The sequence below is a fragment of the Mustela nivalis genome (genome assembly GCF_964662115.1).
Source record: "Mustela nivalis genome assembly, chromosome: X".
NCBI lineage: Eukaryota > Metazoa > Chordata > Mammalia > Carnivora > Mustelidae > Mustela > Mustela nivalis.
This window is the reverse complement of record NC_139040.1, coordinates 54,696,537-54,716,532: the sequence shown is the minus strand read 5'-3', so window position 1 is coordinate 54,716,532 and position 19,996 is coordinate 54,696,537. Positions and strand designations below refer to the sequence as shown.

Genomic DNA, 19,996 nt, shown 5'->3' with positions numbered 1-19,996 from the left:
TCTGGCCCAGTGTTCTTGAACATGTGTAGCCCCATTTTGTCAATATTTTCACAAGAATGTAATCATATGCACATTTCAGCCACAAAGATAAGTTCTAGGGAATTTCAGGCCCTTTATTTATGGTTTAAATTTTACAGCCAGACTTAGAAGTAAGGAGAGGAAGCAAAAAGGTAATTAGAAGAGGCTAAGAGATATTAGAAGGGGATAGGAAATATTCTAGGCCAACTCCAGGAAACACAGATGAGAACTGTTTATACTGTTTATACTGATCTGGTATCTTGTAGCATCACCTGCTTGTTCAGTGAAGTTTTCCAAAATGTTTATTACTTGTCAAAGTATAAGGAAATCTAAAATAAATTAATTGACATGCAGAATGAACAAATTCAGAAGTATAAAAATCACATTTTATTTTGAATGTTAAAAATAAATTATGTGAGTCTAACTTGTAGACCCTAAAGTCCTAGAGCCATAACTAGAGTTAGGTAGTATTGTAAAATACGTTCTTACACTTGACAAGTCAAATGAAAGAATTTTTTAAAATTTTATTTTCTTTATTTTTAGTTTTTTTATTTTTTTTAAAAGATTTTATTTATTTGACAGAGAGAGATCACAAGTAGGCAGAAAGGCAGACAGAGAGAGAGGGGGAAGCAGGCTCCCTGCTGACCCGTGAGCCCAGCGTGGGGCTCAATCCCAGGACCCTGAGATCATGACCTTAGCGGAAGGCAGAGGCTTAACCCACTGAGCTGCTCAGGTGCCCCCAATTTTAATATTTTAAAGATTTTTTATTTATTTAAATGACAGAGAGAGATACAGTGAGAGAGGGAACACAAGCAGGTGGAGTGGGAGACAGAGAAGTAGGTTTCTCGCTGAGCAGAGAGTCCAATGCCGGGCTTGATCCCAGGATCCTGGGACCATGACCATAGCTGAAGGCAGATGCTTAATGACTGAGGTACCCAAACGCCCCATGAAACAATTTTTAAAGTCAAGTAAGTTTTAATTCCAAAAAATTCCAAAAATTCCAAGAAAGTTTTAAATTCTTAATAAAAGAGCAGTTAATTCATGGACATTTATATATCTGTCAGATAATTCTAACAAGAATGTTTCAGTATTTGGTAATTTTAAAGTCTAAACTTAATCTATGAATCTCGAGTCACAGAAGATTTAAATGATTTTTTTGACTTTATATATATATATATATATATATATATATATATATATATATGATAATAGCCAAAAAAATTCTCTTGAGTTCAGAAAGTTTTCTACATATAGAAAAAAGGGAGAATCTCTGGTAAAAAGGAAATATAAGTCTTCCAGTCCAATATTATGCAGCCCATTGAGTTAAGAAAGTAAACTTTACCTTTGACTTGGTATGTATGACTATATTTTACCTTAAGAAAATGTCATTTTGGAGTGCCTGGGTGGCTCAATTGGTTAAGCATCCAACTCTTGATTTCGGGTCCGGTTATGATCTCAGGGTCAGGAGATCAAGTCCCATGACATGCTCCATGCTGGGCCCTGCTGGAGATCCTCTCTCTCCCTCTCTCTCTGCCCCTCCCTTTGCCCTCTATCTCTCTCTCTCAAAAAAAGAGTCATTTCGGGGGTGGGATTATGGACATTGGGGAGGGTATGTGCTTTGGTGAGTGCTGTGAAGTGTGTAAACCTGGTGATTCACAGACCTGTACTTCTGGGGATAAAAATATATGTTTATAAAAAATAAAAAGTTAAAAAAAAAAAAAAAGAGTCATTTCAAAACAGTTTGAGTGAATGAACTATAAAACAAAATCAAATGGTTCTAGCAGTCAAGCTGAAGAACACAAGAAGTGAAAAAATGTTTCACCTTTTTTCACTCCTGCCTCCCTTTTTCTAGCAACCCCAGATACATGTTTGCATTTATGGTTTATTTAGAAATCTTTCTACAGACCTTTAAGCAGAAAAGCAGTTGCCTTTCAAAATAAGCAAACACACACACACACACACACAAAAAGAGAGAGACATTTTTCAGTTTAATTTTTTTTAATTCAAATAAAATTAACATACAGTGTTATATTAGTTTCAGGTGTAAAATATAGTGATTCAACAATTCTATACTCACTACTCATTATAATAAGAATACTCTTTTTTAAAATTTATTTTTTATTTATTTTTGGCATAACAGTATTTACTATTTTTTCACCACACCCAGTACTCCATGCAATCCGTGTCCTCTATAATACTCTTAATCCCTTTCACCTATCAGCCGTTGCCCCACCCACCTGTCTTCTGGTAACCAATCTGTTTATTCTCTTAGTTAAGAATCTCTTTGTCTCTTTTTTTGTTTGTTCATTTGTTCTGTTTCTTAGATTCCACATATGAGTGAAATAATATGGTATTTGTCTTTCCCTGACTGACTTACTAAAAGGAGACTTAAAAAAAATGCTACTGCAGGAGATTTCAGAGGGGTGATGAACAAACCATATGTATCTGTTGTGGGCATTTTAGAGAGGTTCATGTTTCTGTACTACTAAAAAGTTCACTAGAGCTCAAAAGAGCCAAATTAAAGTCCTTATAGATTTTTAAAGTGTATTGTTTTATTTTTATGTACTTTTTTCATTTTTAATTTTAATTCCAGTACACTTAACATGGAGTGTTATATTAGATTCAGGTGTATAATATAGTGATCCAACCATTCTCTCCGTTATTCAGGGCTCATCAGGATAAGTGTACTCTTTCTTATTTAAACATTTTTATTTATTTATTTATTTGACAGACAGATATCATAAGCTGGCAAAGAGGCAGGCAGAGAGGGAGAGGAAGGGGAGCAGGCTCCCCACTGAGCAGAGAACCCAGTGCAGGGCTGGATCCCAGGACCCTGACATCAGGCCCTGAGCTGAAGGCAGAGGCTTTAACCCACTGAGCCACCCAGGTGCCCCAGGATAAGTGTACTCTTAAACCTCTTCAACTATTTCACTCATTCCCCCACCTACCTCCCCTTTGGTAACCATCTGTTTGTGGAGTTTCGGGTTTTTTTTTTTTTCCTCTTTTTCCTTTGTTTGTTTCTAAAATTCCACATATGAATCATATTGTATTTGTATTTCACTGATTGACTTATTTCACTAAGCATTATATCATCTAGACCCATCCAGCTTGTTGCAAATGGCAAGATTTTATTCTTTCTCTTTTATTCTCTTTCATGACTGAGTACTATTCCAATATCTATATATACCTTATCTTCTTTATCCATTAATCTATTGAAGGACACTAGGGTTGCTTCCATAATTTGGTTATTGTAAATAATGCTGCAATATACATAGGGGTGCATATATCTTTTTGAGTTAGTGTTTTTGTATTCTTTGGATAAATGCCAAGCAGTGGAATTACTGGATCATATGGTAATTCTATTTTTTAAAAATATTTTATTTATGTATTTATCAGAGAGAAAGGGAGAGAGAGAAAGAGAGAAAGAGAGCCCACAAGCAGGGGGAACATCAGGTAGAGAGATAAGTAGGCTCTGCTCTGCACAAGGAGCCCAATGCAGGGCTGGATCCCAGGACCCTGGGATCATGACCTGAGCTGAAGACAGATGCTTAACTGACTGAGTCAACCAGGCATCCCTCTATTTTTAATTTTTTGAGGAACCTTCATACTGTTTTCCACAGTGGCTGCACTGGTTTGCATTCCCACCAACAGAAGTGTTCTCATTTCTCTACATCCTTACCAACACCTGTTTTTTCTTGTGTTGTTGATTTTAGCCATTCTGACAGGTATGAGATGACAATTCATGGTGGTTTTAATTTTCATTTCCCTGATGATGAGTGATTTTGAGTATCTTCTCATGTGTCTGTTGGCCATCTGGATGCTTCTTTGGAGAAATGTCTTTCATGTCTTCTGTCAATTTTTTATTTGGATTATTTGTTTTTGGGTGTTGAGTTTAATAAGTTCTTTGTATCTTTTGGATACTAATCCTTTATTGAATATGTCATTTGCAAATAACTTCTCCCATTTTGTAAGTTGCTTTTTAGTTTTGTTCAATGTTTCTTTTGCTCTGCAGAAGCTATTTATTTTGATGTAGTCTCAATAGTTTGTTTTTGCTTTTGTTTCCTTCACCTCAGGAGACATATCTAGAAAAAATGTTGCTATGACTAGTGTCAGGGAATTTATAACCTGTGCTCTCTTCTAGGATTTTTATGGTTTCAGTTCTCCCATTGAGGTCTTTCATACATTTTGAGTTTATTTTGTGGTGTAAGAAAGTGGTTCAGTTACATTCTTTTGCGTGATGCTGTCCAGTTTTCCCACCACAATTTGCCTTTTTCCATTGTATGTTCTTGCCTCCTTTGTCAAAGATTAATTGTCCACATAACCATGGGTTTACTTCTGAGCTCTCTATCTTGTTCTGTTGATGTATGTGTCTATTTTTGTGCCAGTACCATACCATTTGATTACTTTGTAGTATATCTTGAAATCTGGGATTGTGATATTTCCAGTCTTGTTCTTCTTTTTCAAATTGTTTTGGCTATTCAGGGTCTTTTTTGGTTCCATACAAATTTCAGGATTGTTATAGTTCTGTGAGAAATTTTGTTCATTTTTGTTAGGGACTGTATTAAATCTATAGCTTGATTGGGAAGTATAGACATTTTAATAATATTTGTTCTCCTAATTTCATGCTCATGGGATATGTTTCCATTTTTGTCATCGTCAATTTCTTTCACCAGTGTTTTAGTTTTCAGTGTACAGGTCTTTCACCTTCTTGATTAAGTTTAATTCCTTGGTATTTTATTCCTTTTCGTGAAAATATAAATAAGATTGTTAATTTCTCTTTCTGCTATTTCATTATTAGTGTACAGAAATGCAATGTATTTCAGTATATTCATTTTGTATCTTGCAGCCTTACTGAATTTATTTATCAGTTCTAGTAGTTTCTTTGGTAGAATCTTTAGGGTTTTCTATATATGGTATCATGATATCTGCAAATAATGAGTTTTACTTCTGCCTTGTTGATTTTAATGCTTTTTATTTCTTTTTGTTGTCTGATTGATGTGGCTAGGACTTCCAGCACTATGTTGAATAAAAGTGATGAGAATGGACATACTTGTCTTATTCCTGACTTTAGGGGAAAAAGCTCTCAGTTTTTCACCATTGTGTATGATGTTAGCTGCAGCTTTTTCATATAAAGCCTTTATTACATTGAGATATGTTTGCTCTAAACCTATTTTGTTGAGTATTTTTATCATGAATGGATTTGAAATACTTTTTTCTGCGTTTATTGAAGTGTCAAATTTGTTTTTATATATCCTTTTATTGATGTGATACATCATGTTGATTCATGAATACTGAACAAACGTTGTATCCCAGGAACAAATTCCACTTGATCGAAGTAAATGATTTTTTAAAATGTATGATCAGACTTGGCTTGCTAACATTTTTCTCAGGATTTCTGCATCTAAGTCCATTGGAGATATTAGCCTATAGTTCTCTTTATCTGGTTTTGATAATCAGAGTAATGGTGGCTTCATAGAATGGATTTGGAATCTTTCTTCCTTTTCTGTGTTTTGGAAGATTAGAAAAGACTAGGTATTGACTCTTCTTTATATGTTTGGTAGAATTCACCTGTGAAGCCATCTGGTTCTGGACTTGTATTTGTTAAGAATTTTTTGATTACTAATTCAATTTCATTACTAATAGTTGTCTATTCAAATTTTCTATTTTTTCCTGATTCAGTTTTGGAAGCTCATATATTTTAGGAATTTGTTTCTTTTAGGTTGTCCAATTTGTTAGCATATAATTTTTCATAATCTTATGATCCTTTGTGTTTCTGTGGTGTTGATTGCTATTTCTCCCCTTTTGTTTCCATTTCTGGTTTTATTTGAGCCCCCCTCTTTTTCCCCTGATGAGTCTGACTAAAATTTTATCCATTTTGTTGATCTTCTTAAAGAACCAGCTCCTGGTTCCAATGATCTGTTCTATGATTTTTGTTTCTATTTCTTTTATATCTTCTCTGTTTAATTTTTCTTTCTACTCTTTTTGGTTGTTGTTTGTTCTTCTTGTTTCTTTAGGTGTAAGGTTAGATTCTTTGAGATTTTTATTGATTTTCTTTTTTTTAGGATTTTATTTATTTATTTGACAGAGAGAGAGAGAGAGAGAGAGAGAGAGAAATAACAAGTAGGCAGAGAGGCAAAGAGAGATGGGGAAGCAGGCTCCCTGCTGAGCAGAGAGCCCAATGTGGGGCTCAATCCCAGGACCCTGATATCTTGACCTGAGCCAAAGGCAGAGGTTTAACCCACTGAGCCATCAGTGCCCCAAGATTTTTCTTGTGTTTTGACACAGGTTTGTATTGATATAAACTTCCTCTTAGAATCATTTTTGCTGCATCTGGAATTATTATGACCATTGTGTTTTCATTTCCATTTCTTTCCATAGATTTTTCATTTGTCTTTGATTTCTTGGTTGACCCATTCATCATTTAGTAGTGTTATTTAACCTCCATGTATTTGTGTTCTTTCCAGGTTTTTTCTTGTGGTTGATTTCTAGTTTCTAGTTTCTAGTTTCATAGCATTGTCATTAGAAAAGACTTTGATCTTTTTAATCTGTTGAGACTTGTTTTGTGATCTTTTTTGGAAAATGTCCCATGTGCACTTGAAAAGAATATGTATTCTACTGTTTGGGGATGGAATGTTCTGAATGTATTTGTTAGATCCATTTGGTTCAATGTATCATTCAAAACTACTGTTTCCTTTTTTATTTTCTTGGATAATCTGTCCATTGATGTAAGTGGGCCATTAAGATACTTTTTTATTATATTATGATCAATTGTTCCCTTTATGTTTGTTATCAGCTGCCTTATGTATTTTGGTGCTCTCATGTTGGATCAAAAATACAACTGTTATATCTTCTGTTGAACTCTTCTCATTATGATTATGTAGTGTCCTTTGTCTTGTTAAAGTCTGTGTTTTAAAGTCTATTTTGTCTGATATAAGCATTATTACCCTCACTTTCCTTTCACTTTCATTTGTGTGATAAATGTTGTTCCATCCTTTCACTTGCAAACTGCATATGTCTTTAAGTCTGAAATGAATCTCTTCTTGGAAGCACATAAATGGGTGTTGCTTTTTTACCCATTTACCTTATGTCTTTTGAATGGTGCATACAGTCAATTAACTTTCAAAGTCATTATGGATGGGTATATATTTATTGCTACTTTGTTACTTGTGATTTTTCTCTCTTCCTCCTCTTACTGTTTTCTCATGTGTTGCTGGCTGTGTGTGTGTGTGTGTCTGTGTGTGTGTGTGTGTGTGTGTGTGTGTGATATTTGTATTCCTTTCCCTTTATTTTTTACTTATTACCAGTTTTTGATTTGTGGTTACCATTAGGCTTGTATATAACATCTCATGCATATAGCAGTCTATGTTAAGTTGGTGGTTGCTTAAGTTTGAACCCATTCTAAAAACATTACATTTTTTCTCCTCTTCCATGAACATTTTAGATAGATAGTGTCATACTTTATATACTTTTATTTTGTGAATTATTTGCCTGATTTTCATAGCTATAATTAATTTTAGTGCTTTTGTGCTTCCTACTTTTATTACTCTTACTTTCCACTCCTTCCTCCCCAGAGGTTTCCTTTCCACTCAGAGTCCTCTTCAACATTTCTTGAAGGCTGGTTTAGTGGTGATGAATTCCTTTACCTTTCATCTGAGAAACTCTTCGTCTCTTCCTCTATTCTGAGTGATAGTTTTACTGGATAGGGTATTCTTGGTTGCAGGTTTTGTTTTCTTTCAGCATTTTGAATATATCATGACATGCCTTTTAAGCCTGCAGTGTCTGCTAAAAACAAAACAAAACAAGACTGATAGTCTTATGGAGTTTCCCTTGAATGTGATGTTTTTTCTGTCTGCTTTCAAAATTCTTTCTTATCACCATATTTTGTCACGTTAATAAGTGTGCATCTTGGTGTGGACCTCCTTGGGTTGATTTTATTGGGAGCTCTCTGTGTCTCCTATATCTGGATTTCTGTTCCCTGCCCATATCCTGGACATTTTCACTTATTATTTCAAATACATTTTCTGTCCCCTTTTCTCTCTCTTTTCTTTCTAGGATCCGTATAATGGTCATCTTTTTGTACTTTATTGTGTAATTGAGTTCTGTAAGTCTATTTTCATTTGTTATTATTATTTTTCTCTCTCACATTCTGCTTGATTGCTTTCCTTTACTCTGTCCTCAATGTCTCTGCTCTGTTCTGCTTCCTCTAGTCTAGTCTTTATTCTAGTGTATTTAAATTTTAGTTATCGAGTTCTTCATTTCTTCATTTTATTTATTTGTTTGTTTGTTTATTTAACAGAGAGGGCACAAGCAAGGAGAACAGCAGAGTTCTTAATTTCTGAGTGTGTGTGTGTGTGTGTGTATGTGTGTGTATGTATGTATGTATGTGTTTTCTATCTTTTTTTTTTTTTTTAAGGGTCTCACTAAAGGCTCTCTTTTTTCAAGTCCAGTGAGTATCTCTTTATGACCATTACTTTAAATTCTCTATCAGGCATGTTACTTGTCTTTGTTTCATTTAGTTCTCTTGCTGTGATTTTTCCCCCTTTTCATGTCATATTTGTCTCCTCATTTTGTCTAACTCTCTGTGTCTGTTTCTATGTGTTGGGAAAGTCAGCTACGTCTCCTCTTGAACGTGGCCATATGAAGAAGAGGTCCTGTGGTGCCTGCAATACAATGTTCCTTGTTCACCATAACCTGGCACTCAGGCATGTCTTCTATGTTTGTTGCATGTACCCTATTTTGCCTTTATCACAGTTGTCTGCACTGGCTCTCTTTGTCTCATGGTAAGTGTTTGGTCCCTTTGTTGTTAGGGAGCAAGTCTGGGCCACCTTAGGCTTGAGTTTAATCAGACCAGGTATTTACCAGAGCTGTGGCAGCACCAAACTGCAGGGTGCTCTCCCTGTCTTGTCCCCTGAAAAACTTTCAGACCAGATGTGTGATCCCCAGCCCACTACTGAATTTGCAGTCAGAATGGTATTTGTGATTATCTTCTTCTTTCCCTGGGGCAGGAGTCCCTTTGGAGTGGTTTTGAACTCTGTCAGGTTTGCTTCACTCTGTCAGGCTTGTGGCACTCCTTTGGAAGGTCTCCTGCCAAGGGCATGTTGGAAGGGGCATGTCCAAGGGGGAAAATGCAGTGGGGCACATAGTGCCAGCATGGTCTATGCCATTCCACTGAAGGAGGAGACCTCCAGCCACCCTGGGAAAACTGCCCAGTCTGGGATGGAGTGGATGGTCTGTAGAAGACAGGGGTCAGGCAAGCTTTGTGGAGAATGTTCATCCTGCACTTGTTCCCACAGTTGTCTGGGTACATAGGCTCTGGGGAAGTGGAGGGAAATGACACCTACCAGCTCTTTCATTCTAGGAGTCTTCAAAAGATCCCTCCACCAGCACATGCTCTGAGATTAGTAAATAAATATCTTTCCTGTATACCCTAGACATTTTAAAAACTGTGTTTCTAATGACTTTTCAGTGGGTCTGTTTATAGTACTGTCTAAGGGAAGAGACTAAGGTTCCAGTCACCCTCTGGCTCTCCCAGAGTGGAGTTGCTAAATTTTAAAGTTCCAGATGATAAGCCTCACTGATTGTAAGAACTCACAAAACAGGTTCTGCTGGTTTTCAAAGCCAAATATTATGGGGATTCATCTTCTCAGTGTGGGTTCCTAATGTCTGTGGTACTTGGTATAGGGTCTGTTCCTCTCTCTTTTCCTTGCTCAAGGTATCCTTCCCACCCATGAGCAATCCTGTGGGTCAATTTGGCTCCTGATCTTATCTTTACCTTTTTACCCTCTTTGAGGTGGCTTCTTTACATTTAGCTCTGGAGAGTCTATTCTGCCAGTCTTCACTCATTTTCTGGTTTATTAACTCTGATGCGGATGTTATTTGGGTGTAATCACAGGATGAAGTGACAAGTAGGGGACAAGGACCCTCCTACTCTGCTATCTTCCCCAAAAGCAGTATGTTAGTTTAGATTTCATTGTTCTTCACTAGGAAATACTGTGCTATTGGAAATAATGTTTGTTTTGTTAATTAAGATAATTTTGTGGGTTTTTAAATTTTTTTAAATTATTTTTATTAACATATTTGCCCCAGGGGTACAGGTTTGTGAATCATCAGGCTTACACACTTTGCAGCACTCACCATATCACATACAGTCCCCAATGTCCATAACCAAACATCCTCTCCATACCCCCACTCCTTCTAGCAACTCTCAGTTTGTTTTGTGAGAGAGGGAAATAAGTCAATCAGAGAAAGACAATTATCATATGATCTCCCTGATAGGAGGCAGAATGGGGGGTTTGGGGGGCAGGGGAGGAAAAAATTTTGTGGGTTTTTATTAATCTCATTTTTAAGTATTTATTTTGTGTGGTATGTGTATGACTCTGTGTGTGTGTGTGTGTGTGTGTGTGTGTGTGTGTGTGTAACCCTTTTGGGAAGGATGTAAGATAGTTCATTATTATTGTTCCAGAAATAAGCATATAATGAGCTGTGTGATTAATATCTCCATGTTTAGAAAATTAAGGCATAGCAGTGATATTGGCTCATTTTAATCGTCCTGCTGGCCAAATAGAAAATAGAAAAAAAAATCCTAGGGCAGAATCCTTCTGAATATATTGGAATACCCATTAGGATGGGAAGAAGGCTCTTGAGAGAAAGGAAGAAGACATAATACTGCTGAATCTTTTTTAGGAATTGTTATGACCCAAGGCCACTTTTTTTTTTAACAGAAATCTATAACCTTATTTCTTTGCCTTCATATATGGCAAAGCCATAAATCTCATGACATTTCAAATTATTGTTTACTTAGTGGGGATTAGATCAGAAATACAATAGTATTGTCCATATATTTAAAACACTATCTAATAACAATTCAGGCTTTCTTACCTTCTTTGTGCTCTTCCCTGCTGGTGTTTCATTGTGTGTAACCTATCTAAAATTCTTGAAGAATTGAAGAAGCTTTTTTGTGAAATATAATAAAACCTTGATTAATTGGAAGCTTACTAACCAGAAATCTCAATTAACCAGTTTTATTTATTTTTTGCTATACTCTCCTTTTAGAAGGAAGAGGCAAATGACAAGAAAACAAGCTGTTAACAGGTATTTATGTATTTTTTTATAAATCAACTTCCTGGGAATGTCCTGGAGCCTGTACAGATTCAGCCCAACTTCAATAATTTTGTTCCCTGTACTGTACTTATTAAGGTACGAAAGTAGAGCCATTTGAATTTTCAGAACAAATGTCGAATCTTTCTTTATTCTTAGTTAATAATAAGAAAAATTAAATCCAAATAGCTAATTGGACCCTATCTATCCATTTGTGGGCACTAGTTAATTTGGTATCCACAGTTTCGTTATTGATGGTAATCATTCATATCTATTAACTGGGAATAGATCCTAGGTTCATGCAGTAGAGAGGTGATTTCCACCCACAGGGAACAACTCCTTTCCTGGGAACTAAGGCAGAAGCTAGAGAAAGTCTGCAAAGTTCATGTGGGTCGAGTAAGTGTCACGGACACAAAAACCATGACACCTATGTAAAATAACAAGAAGGTGATTCACTCACTGCATAACTTCCGAGTGCTTAGGAAGGTACATTCACTTTTGCAGGGCAGCACAGATTATTAAGTGTGCTATAGCAATAAAGAAAAAACATAGGCCATCTAATTTTGTGGAGTTGTTCTAAGCATTAGGCATGGATATATTTTGTAAGCATGCTAGTAGTTCTAAAATATTCAAAACTATTTTTTTTCTAAAAATACATTTCTAAAAAATTTGGAAGTCTAAGAAGATTTATGCTTGAAACTTCTAAAAATTATCTATGACAATTTCAGTTGAATTGCAATACCATATTGCTCTAGGCTTTATACCTTTTAGGTTGTAATGAGGAAAATAATGGACTAACTCAGAGAAGCAAGGGAAAAGGAGGGCAAACCATGGTAATAAAGTACAAAAGTATATTTGATATTGCTGGCCAATAGTGCCCCTCTTCTCTTCCATATACCATTCTCAGGTTAAATCACCCTTTGGTGACTTTTTTCCAATTTATTCAGGGCTGCCCTTGATGATGTTTTATCCATATTTTTCTACAACAAAAATAACATAAGATTATGGGAGAGATGGGGACCACACCATATGAATTTTCAATGTAGAAACTAAAAACCACTATGATGATGTTTGTAATATCCAGAACATTTCCTATACTAGATATTACTTTTAAATATCATGCACACTAAATAATACCCAAGTGACCTGAAGCAGTGGTTGTGCCTTCTTAAGTGTCAAACTTTCTATTACACTGTAACTTTAGTGCTGGGGAAGACAAGAACCCATTAGATTTCATTAATGAATAATTGTAACTGAAAAAGTTTACATGGTTTGAGTTTTGAGTTTAGGTTTGGGATATTGAAAGTAAATGCTTTTTTTAAAATTTTAAATGAATGCAATTGAATTCAGACATTGGAAATGACTTTCATTTTATTTCGATTTTCCTGGTTAAATGACATATAAATTAATGCAATATTCTCTTCATTTAATTAATTATAATAATAGATTATAACTGTATAGATTTATTTGAGATAAATTAGAACACATATTACATATGTACATATGTATGCTATGAATTTTTATATTTGCTGTAATCTGAGAAAAATCATGAAATGTTCTTAAAAGTATATGCACTGATTCATTCATATTAACTAGAGAGAAACAGGAGAGTAGCAAACTCTAATGCCTACTGACACAAGGCTGGTAATGTAAATGAAAGGCCATAAGCAGCAGGGAGTGGTGGGTGACCTGGAGAGTATGTATTCTTTCTAAAGGTGTCAGCTGTTACTCAGTGTAGCTGATTGCCACCATGTGGGAATGTAGGCCCAATACTGATAAACTCTGAGTTTTTAAGACAAGCCAGTAATGCAGACTTTTATATGAAATTCCCTAATTCCTGCTAGTTCCCTGCCAGTTTGCGATCTCTATTATTTTATTTTATTTATCTTATTTTATTTATTTTTCCATTTTATTTTATTTCTTTTCTGTGTTCTAGCATTCATTGTTTATGTACCACACCCAGTGCTCCCTGCAGTACATGCCCTCCATAATACCTATCACCAGGCTCACCCAATCCACTGTCCCCTTCTACTCCAAAACCCTCAGTTTGTTTCTCAAAGTCCACAGTCTATCATGGTTTGTCTCCCTCTCCAATTTCTCCCAACTCACTTCTCCACTCCATCTCCCAATGTCCTCCATGTTATTCCTTATGCTCCACAAGTAAGTGAAACCATATGATACTTGACTCTTCATGACTTATTTCACTCAGCATAATCTCTTCCAGAGATCTCTGTCTTAAATTGTAAGTACTCTAGGTATTGGAATTAAAAAAAAATCACAGTATATTATAAATGTATCCAATGGAAAATTCATGTAAAGTGGATTAAAAAATAAGTAGAATGTTTGTAAATAATTTTCCTGATACTCAAAATTGCGATTATGTGCTTCATGATTTTTCTTTACTACATGGAAATAGCCAAGATAATTTTCCCTTAACTTGCTTGGAAAATTAAGATAAAATTATGAATTTTCTGCTTTCCTATTTATCAATGAAATAAAGCATAAAAGATCATTACTGCCATGTCCAAAGAGAGCATTTAAATATAGGTTCTGTCACATAACATAATTAAGGCTTCTATTTAAAGCCTAATTCATGGTGCTTTAATAGGAAAAACGCCATATACATAGCATGTGTTCATTTAATTTTAAGTTGACTTGCCTTTCAACAAATTCCCAATTTCTTCTAGCAAAATTCCTTGATTTTTACAAATGATTAAGGAAATAAAAGAAATGTAAGTAGTTAACACAACAAAACTTCATTTGAACTTTTGGTTGGCATTGGCAAAAATAAAACAAAAGTTTGTCTTCTGAAATTTTTGTTTGAGGTAACTGTTTGATTGGTCTGAGACTTCACTTGTTTATCTGTCTTGCCCTGGATTTTAGCACATAATCTGCTGTGCTACAGTGCTTTTAACATTTGTATGCCCCTTTCATTACCGGCAATCCAAAAGTGTATTTGTCTAAAAAGAAAAGAATTAAATTCCAAACTTTGTAGGAAAAAAAAGAAAGAAAAAAAACACTTCATTGCTTTAAAGGCCCCTACTATCTGCACCATAAATCCTTAGTCTGAGCCTGCATGGCTCAGTTAGTTAAACACCTGCCTTCAGCTCAGGTCATGATCCCAGGATTCTGGATTGAACCCCACATGAGGCTCCCTGCTCAGCGGGGAACCTGCCTCTCCTTCTTCCTCTGTCTGCTGCTCCTCTTGCTTGTGCTCTCCTTCTGTCAAATAAATAAATAAATATTTTTTTAAAAAGGGTGGTCAGTTAACATTGTCCTTTCTGATGAGAAGCTTATCAGAGGACTTTTAAAAAAAGGGGGAAAGTGAAAACAGAAAGAGAAAGAAAAGAATGCACAATCTCAAGTACTAACTTAAGAAAAAACCTCCCATTGGTCAACAAACTATTCTAGTTGCATATTTTAACAGACATGTATGAAAGATAAGAAATTGTTGGACAACTGATCAATACATATGACAATGTGCAAAACAGATGATGTTTACCTAAATAAAATTTGGGTAGACAGTGCTCCCCTTTTTGGATCACCAGGTAGTTTTGACCACAAGTAATCTGTAGTGTAATAGGGATGAACCATGTTTAAATATACTATTTAATTAAATCTGTTGCCTAAAAACTCTAACAACTGGAAATTCTTAGTTAATTGGTTAGTCCTTGAGGTAGAGAATTTAAGAGATGAATGATTAGTTGATACATTTAACCAGTATAGACATAAATAATGTAATTCAGGAAAAATTTTGATCAACAACTGCTATTCTTATTTTTGCCAGAACATAATATCTAACATTTTTCAGACATTATATCCCAGGTTATTTAGTTCATTTAATCTTCATAACAACCCTATAAGGTAGATGCTATTATTTTTTTTTAAGATTTTATTTATTTATTTGACAGAGAGAGATCACATGTAGGCAGAGAGGCAGAGAGAGAGGGCGGGGAAGCAGGCTCCCCACTGAGCAGAGAGCCTGATATGGGGCTTGATCCCAGGACCAAATATCATGACCTGAGCTGAAGGCAGAGGCTTAACTCACAGAGCCACCCAGGCGCCCCTAGATGCTATTACTGTGATTCTTATTTTACAGAAGATGGTACTGAAGCACAGAGAAGGTTAAATGACTTATCTGAGGCCACAAAACCTACAAATACCAGAGCCAGCATTTGAATCAAGGCAGTCTGATGACAAAGATCATATATGTTAGATCAATAGATTTTATATGGACATATGGAGATATGTATGTATATGTGTGTTTGTGTGTGTGTGTATGTATATTCTGATTTACTGGAAAATGACATTCTTATTCTGAAATCAATTTTGGTAGCATCATTTTGATTGTGTAATAAATTAGCAAGTTTGATTATAAAATAGCTCAAATGGAAAGAGCAAGAAATAGAGACATTTGTGGACCAATAACAAAGTCTACATTTTGTTACATTACATTTCATTCAGAGCGCATTATTTAAAAAAATATGTATCTGTAAGGAATTATTGAATAACTAACACTAATTTCCTTTCTCCTCCACCCTTCATTAGAGTTAACTACTGTTTTAAAATTTGTGTGAATTATCACTCTGTTTTTTTTATTGTATGTGTATTTATGCACAAACAATATGCAGTGTCGGTTTTTTTGTTTTGTTTTCTTTTGTTTTAAAATGTACCTAAATGGTTTGGTACTATACTATCCTTTTTTAATCACTGTTATTACATTATGTTTTTTAGCTTTATCTATGTTGATACATGCTGATCTAGTTCATTTATATTTTAATCACCCATTCTACTATTTAATTGCATTAGTATACCACAGTTTGATTATTCTTTATATATTGATAGACATTTAGGTTTTTTTTCCCTAATTTTTTGTTATTACAAACAGTGTTGTAAATGGACGTCATATTTTCTTGTCCCCTTGTGGGAGAATTTCTCTGGGGAATAAACCTAGAAGTAAAATCATTGAGTTGTGGGCTATCATTGAGTAGTTATTGCTGAATTGCTCTCCAAAATTGTTCTGACTTACACTCCCATTAGTATTAAACAAGAATTCCTATTTCCCCACATTTTACCAATGTAGTAGAATTATTTATTTTTTTTTCAGTTTGGAATGTATTTATTAAGATGCAATGCAAAACAAAAACAAAACCTACCAGTTTAGACTATTTTATGGCATTTTTTACTGGGAGTTTTTTTGTTTTGTTTTATTTTGTTTTGTTTTAATTTTTTATTTTTTATAAACATATATTTTTTTCCCAGGGGTACAGGTCTGTGAATCACCAGGTTTACACACTTCACAGCACTCACCAAAGCACATACCCTCCCCAATGTCCAAAATCCCACCCCCTTCTCCCAAACCCCCTCCCCCCAGCAACCCTCAGTTGGTTTTGTGAGATTAAGAGTCACTTATGGTTTGTCTCCCTCCCAATCCCATCTTGTTTCATTCATTCTTCTCCTACCCACTTAAGCCCCCATGTTGCATCACCACTTCCTCATATCAGGGAGATCATATGATAGTTGTCTTTCTCTGCTTGACTTATTTCACTAACCATGATACGCTTTAGTCCCATCCATGTTATCGCAAATGGTAAGATTTCATTTCTTTTAATGGCTGCATAGTATTCCATTGTATATATATATACCACATCTTCCTGATCCATTCATCTGCTGATGGACATCTAGGTTCTTTCATAGTTTGGCTATTGTGGACATTGCTGCTATAAACATTCGGGTGCACATGACCCTTTGGATCACTACGTTTGTATCTTTAGGGTAAATACCCAGTAGTGAAATTGCTGGGTCATAGGACAGTTCTATTTTCAACATTTTGAGGAACCTCCATGCTGTTTTCCAGAGTGGTTGCACCAGCTTGCATTCCCTCCAACAGTGTAGGAGGGTTCCCCTTTCTCCGCATCCTCACCAGCATCTGTCATTTCCTGACTTGTTGATTTTAGCCATTCTGACTGGTGTGATGTGATATCTCATTGTGGTTTTGATTTGTATTTCCCTGATGCTGAGTGATATGGAGCACTTTATCATGTGTCTGTTGGCCATCTGGATGTCTTCTTTGCAGAAATGTCTGTTCATGTCCTCTGCCCATTTCTTGATTGGATTATTTGTTATTTGGGTGTTGAGTTTGCTAAGTTCTTTATAGATTCTGGACACTAGTCCTTTATGTGATATGTCGTTTGCAAATATCTTCTCCCATTCTGTCAGTTGTCTTTTGATTTTGTTAACCGTTTCCTTTGCTGTGCAAAAGCTTTTGATCTTGATGAAATCCCAATAGTTCATGTTTGCCCTTGCTTCCCTTGCCTTTGGCGATGTTCCTAGGAAGATGTTGCTGCGGCTGAGGTCGAAGAGGTTGCTGCCTGTTCTCCTCAAGGACTTTGATGGATTCCTTTCGCACATTGAGGTCCTTCATCCATTTTGAGTCTATTTTTGTGTGTGGTGTAAGGAAATGGTCCAATTTCATTTTTCTGCATGTGGCTGTCCAATTTTCCCAGCACCTTTTATTGAAGAGGCTGTCTTGTTTCCATTGGAAATTCTTTCCTGCTTTGTCGAAGATTACTTGACTGTAGAGTTGGGGGTCTATTTCTGGACTCTCTATTTGTTCCATTGATCTATGTCTCTGTTTTTGTGCCAGAACCATGCTGTATTGATGATGACAGCTTTGTAATAGAGCTTGAAGTCCTGAATTGTGATGCCACCAACGTTGGCTTTCTTTTTCATTATCCCTTTGGCTATTCGAGGTCTTTTCTGGTTCCATATAAATTTTAGAATTATTTGTTCCATTTCTTTGAAAAAGATGGATGGTACTTTGATAGGAATTGCATTAAATGTGTAGATTGCTTTAGGTAGCATAGACATTTTCACAATATTTATTCTTCCAATCCAGGAGCATGGAACATTTTTCCATTTCTTTGTGTCTTCCTCAATTTCTTTCATGAGTACGTTATAGTTTTCTGAGTATAGATTCTGTGTCTCTTTGGTTAGGTTTATTCCTAGGTATCTTATGGTTTTGGGTGCAATTGTAAATGGGATGGACTCCTTAATTTCCGTTTCTTCTGTCTTGCTGTTGGTGTAGAGAAATGCAACTGATTTCTGTGCATTGATTTTATATCCTGACACTTTACTGAATTCCTGTATAAGTTCTAGCAGTTTTGGAGTGGAGTCTTTTGGGTTTTCCACATATAGTATCATATCATCTGCGAAGAGTGATAATTTGACTTCTTCTTTGCCGATTTGGATGCCTTTAATTTCCTATTGTTGTCTGATTGCTGAGGCTAGGACCTCTAGTATTATGTTGAATAGCAGTGGTGATAATGGACATCCCTGCCGTGTTCCTGACCTTAGCGGAAAAGCTTTCAGTTTTTCTCCATTGAGAATGATATTTGCGGTGGGTTTTTCATAGATGGCTTTGATGATATTGAGGTATGTGCCCTCTATCCCTACACACTGAAGAGTTTTGATCAGGAAGGGATGCTGTACTTTGTCAAATGCTTTTCCAGCATCTATTGAAAGTATCATATGGTTCTTGTTCTTTCTTTTATTGATGTGTTGTATCACATTGACTGATTTGCGGATGTTGAACCAAACTTGCAGCCCTGGAATAAATCCCACTTGGTCTTGGTGAATAATCCTTTTAATGTACTGTTGAATCCTATTGGCTAGTATTTTGGTGAGAATTTTCGCATCTGTGTTCATCAAGGATATTGGTCTATAGCTCTCTTTTTTGATGGGATCCTTGTCTGGTTTTGGGATCAAGGTGATGCTGACCTCATAAAATGAGTTTGGAAGTTTTCCTTCCATTTCTATTTTTTGGAACAGTTTCAGGAGAATAGGAATTAGTTCTTCTTTAAATGGTTGGTAGAATTCCCCCGGGAAGCCATCTGGCTCTGGGCTTTTGTTTGTTTGGAGATTTTTAATGACTGTTTCAATCTCCTTACTGGTTATGGGTCTGTTCAGGCTTTCTACTTCTTCCTGGTTCAGTTGTGGTAGTTTATATGTTTCTAGGAATGCATCCATTTCTTCCAGATTGTCAAATTTATTGGCGTAGAGTTGCTCATAGTATGTTCTTATAATAGTTTGTATTTCTTTGGTGTTAGTTGTGATCTCTCCTCTTTCATTCATGATTTTATTTATTTGGGTCCTTTCTCTTTTCTTTTTGATAAGTCGGGCCAGGGGTTTATCAATTTTATTAATTCTTTCAAAGAACCAGCTCCTAGTTTCGTTGATTTGCTCTGTTGTCTTTTTGGTTTCTATTTCATTGATTTCTGCTCTGATCTTTATGATTTCTCTTCTCCTGCTGGGCTTAGCGTTTCTTTCTTGTTCTTTCTCCAGCTCCTTTAGGTGGAGGGTTAGGTTGTGTACCTGAGACCTTTCTTGTTTCTCGAGAAGGCTTGTACCGCTATATATTTTCCTCTCAGGACTGCCTTTGTTTTGTCCCACAGATTTGGAACCAAAGTATTTTCATTATCATTTGTTTCCATGATTTTTTTCAATTCTTCTTTAATTTTCTGGTTGACCCATTCATCCTTTAGAAGGATGCTGTTTAGTGTCCATGCATTTGTGTTCTTTTCAGACTTCCTTTTGTAGTTGAGTTCTAGCTTTAGAGCATTGTGGTCGGAAAATATGCAGGGAATGATCCCAAACTTTTGATACCGGTTGAGTCCTGATTTAGGACCGAGGATGTGATCTATTCTGGAGACTGTTCCATGTGCACTAGAGAAGAATGTGTATTCTGTTGCTTTGGGATGAAATGTTCTGAATATATCTGTGATGTCCATCTGGTCGAGTGTGTCGTTTAAGGCCTTTATTTCCTTGCTGATCTTTTGCTTGGATGATCTGTCCATTTCAGTGAGGGGAGTGTTAAAGTCCC

At 35.8% G+C, this 19,996-nt stretch overlaps 1 protein-coding gene across 5 annotated transcripts in view; it reads left to right on the top strand.

Moving 5' to 3' along the window:
• Positions 1 to 19,996, top strand: part of DACH2 (dachshund family transcription factor 2) — a 904,655-nt gene that overhangs the window by 278,436 nt on the left and 606,223 nt on the right. For 4 of the 5 annotated variants that reach the window (XM_082715963.1, XM_082715965.1, XM_082715962.1 and 1 more), the window contains exon 2: positions 11,071 to 11,109. The exons of the other annotated variant lie outside the window; for it this stretch is intronic. In XM_082715963.1, the coding sequence (XP_082572089.1) occupies positions 11,071 to 11,109 (39 nt within the window). The remainder of the gene's footprint in view (positions 1 to 11,070; positions 11,110 to 19,996) is intronic. 5 annotated transcript variants of the gene reach the window in all.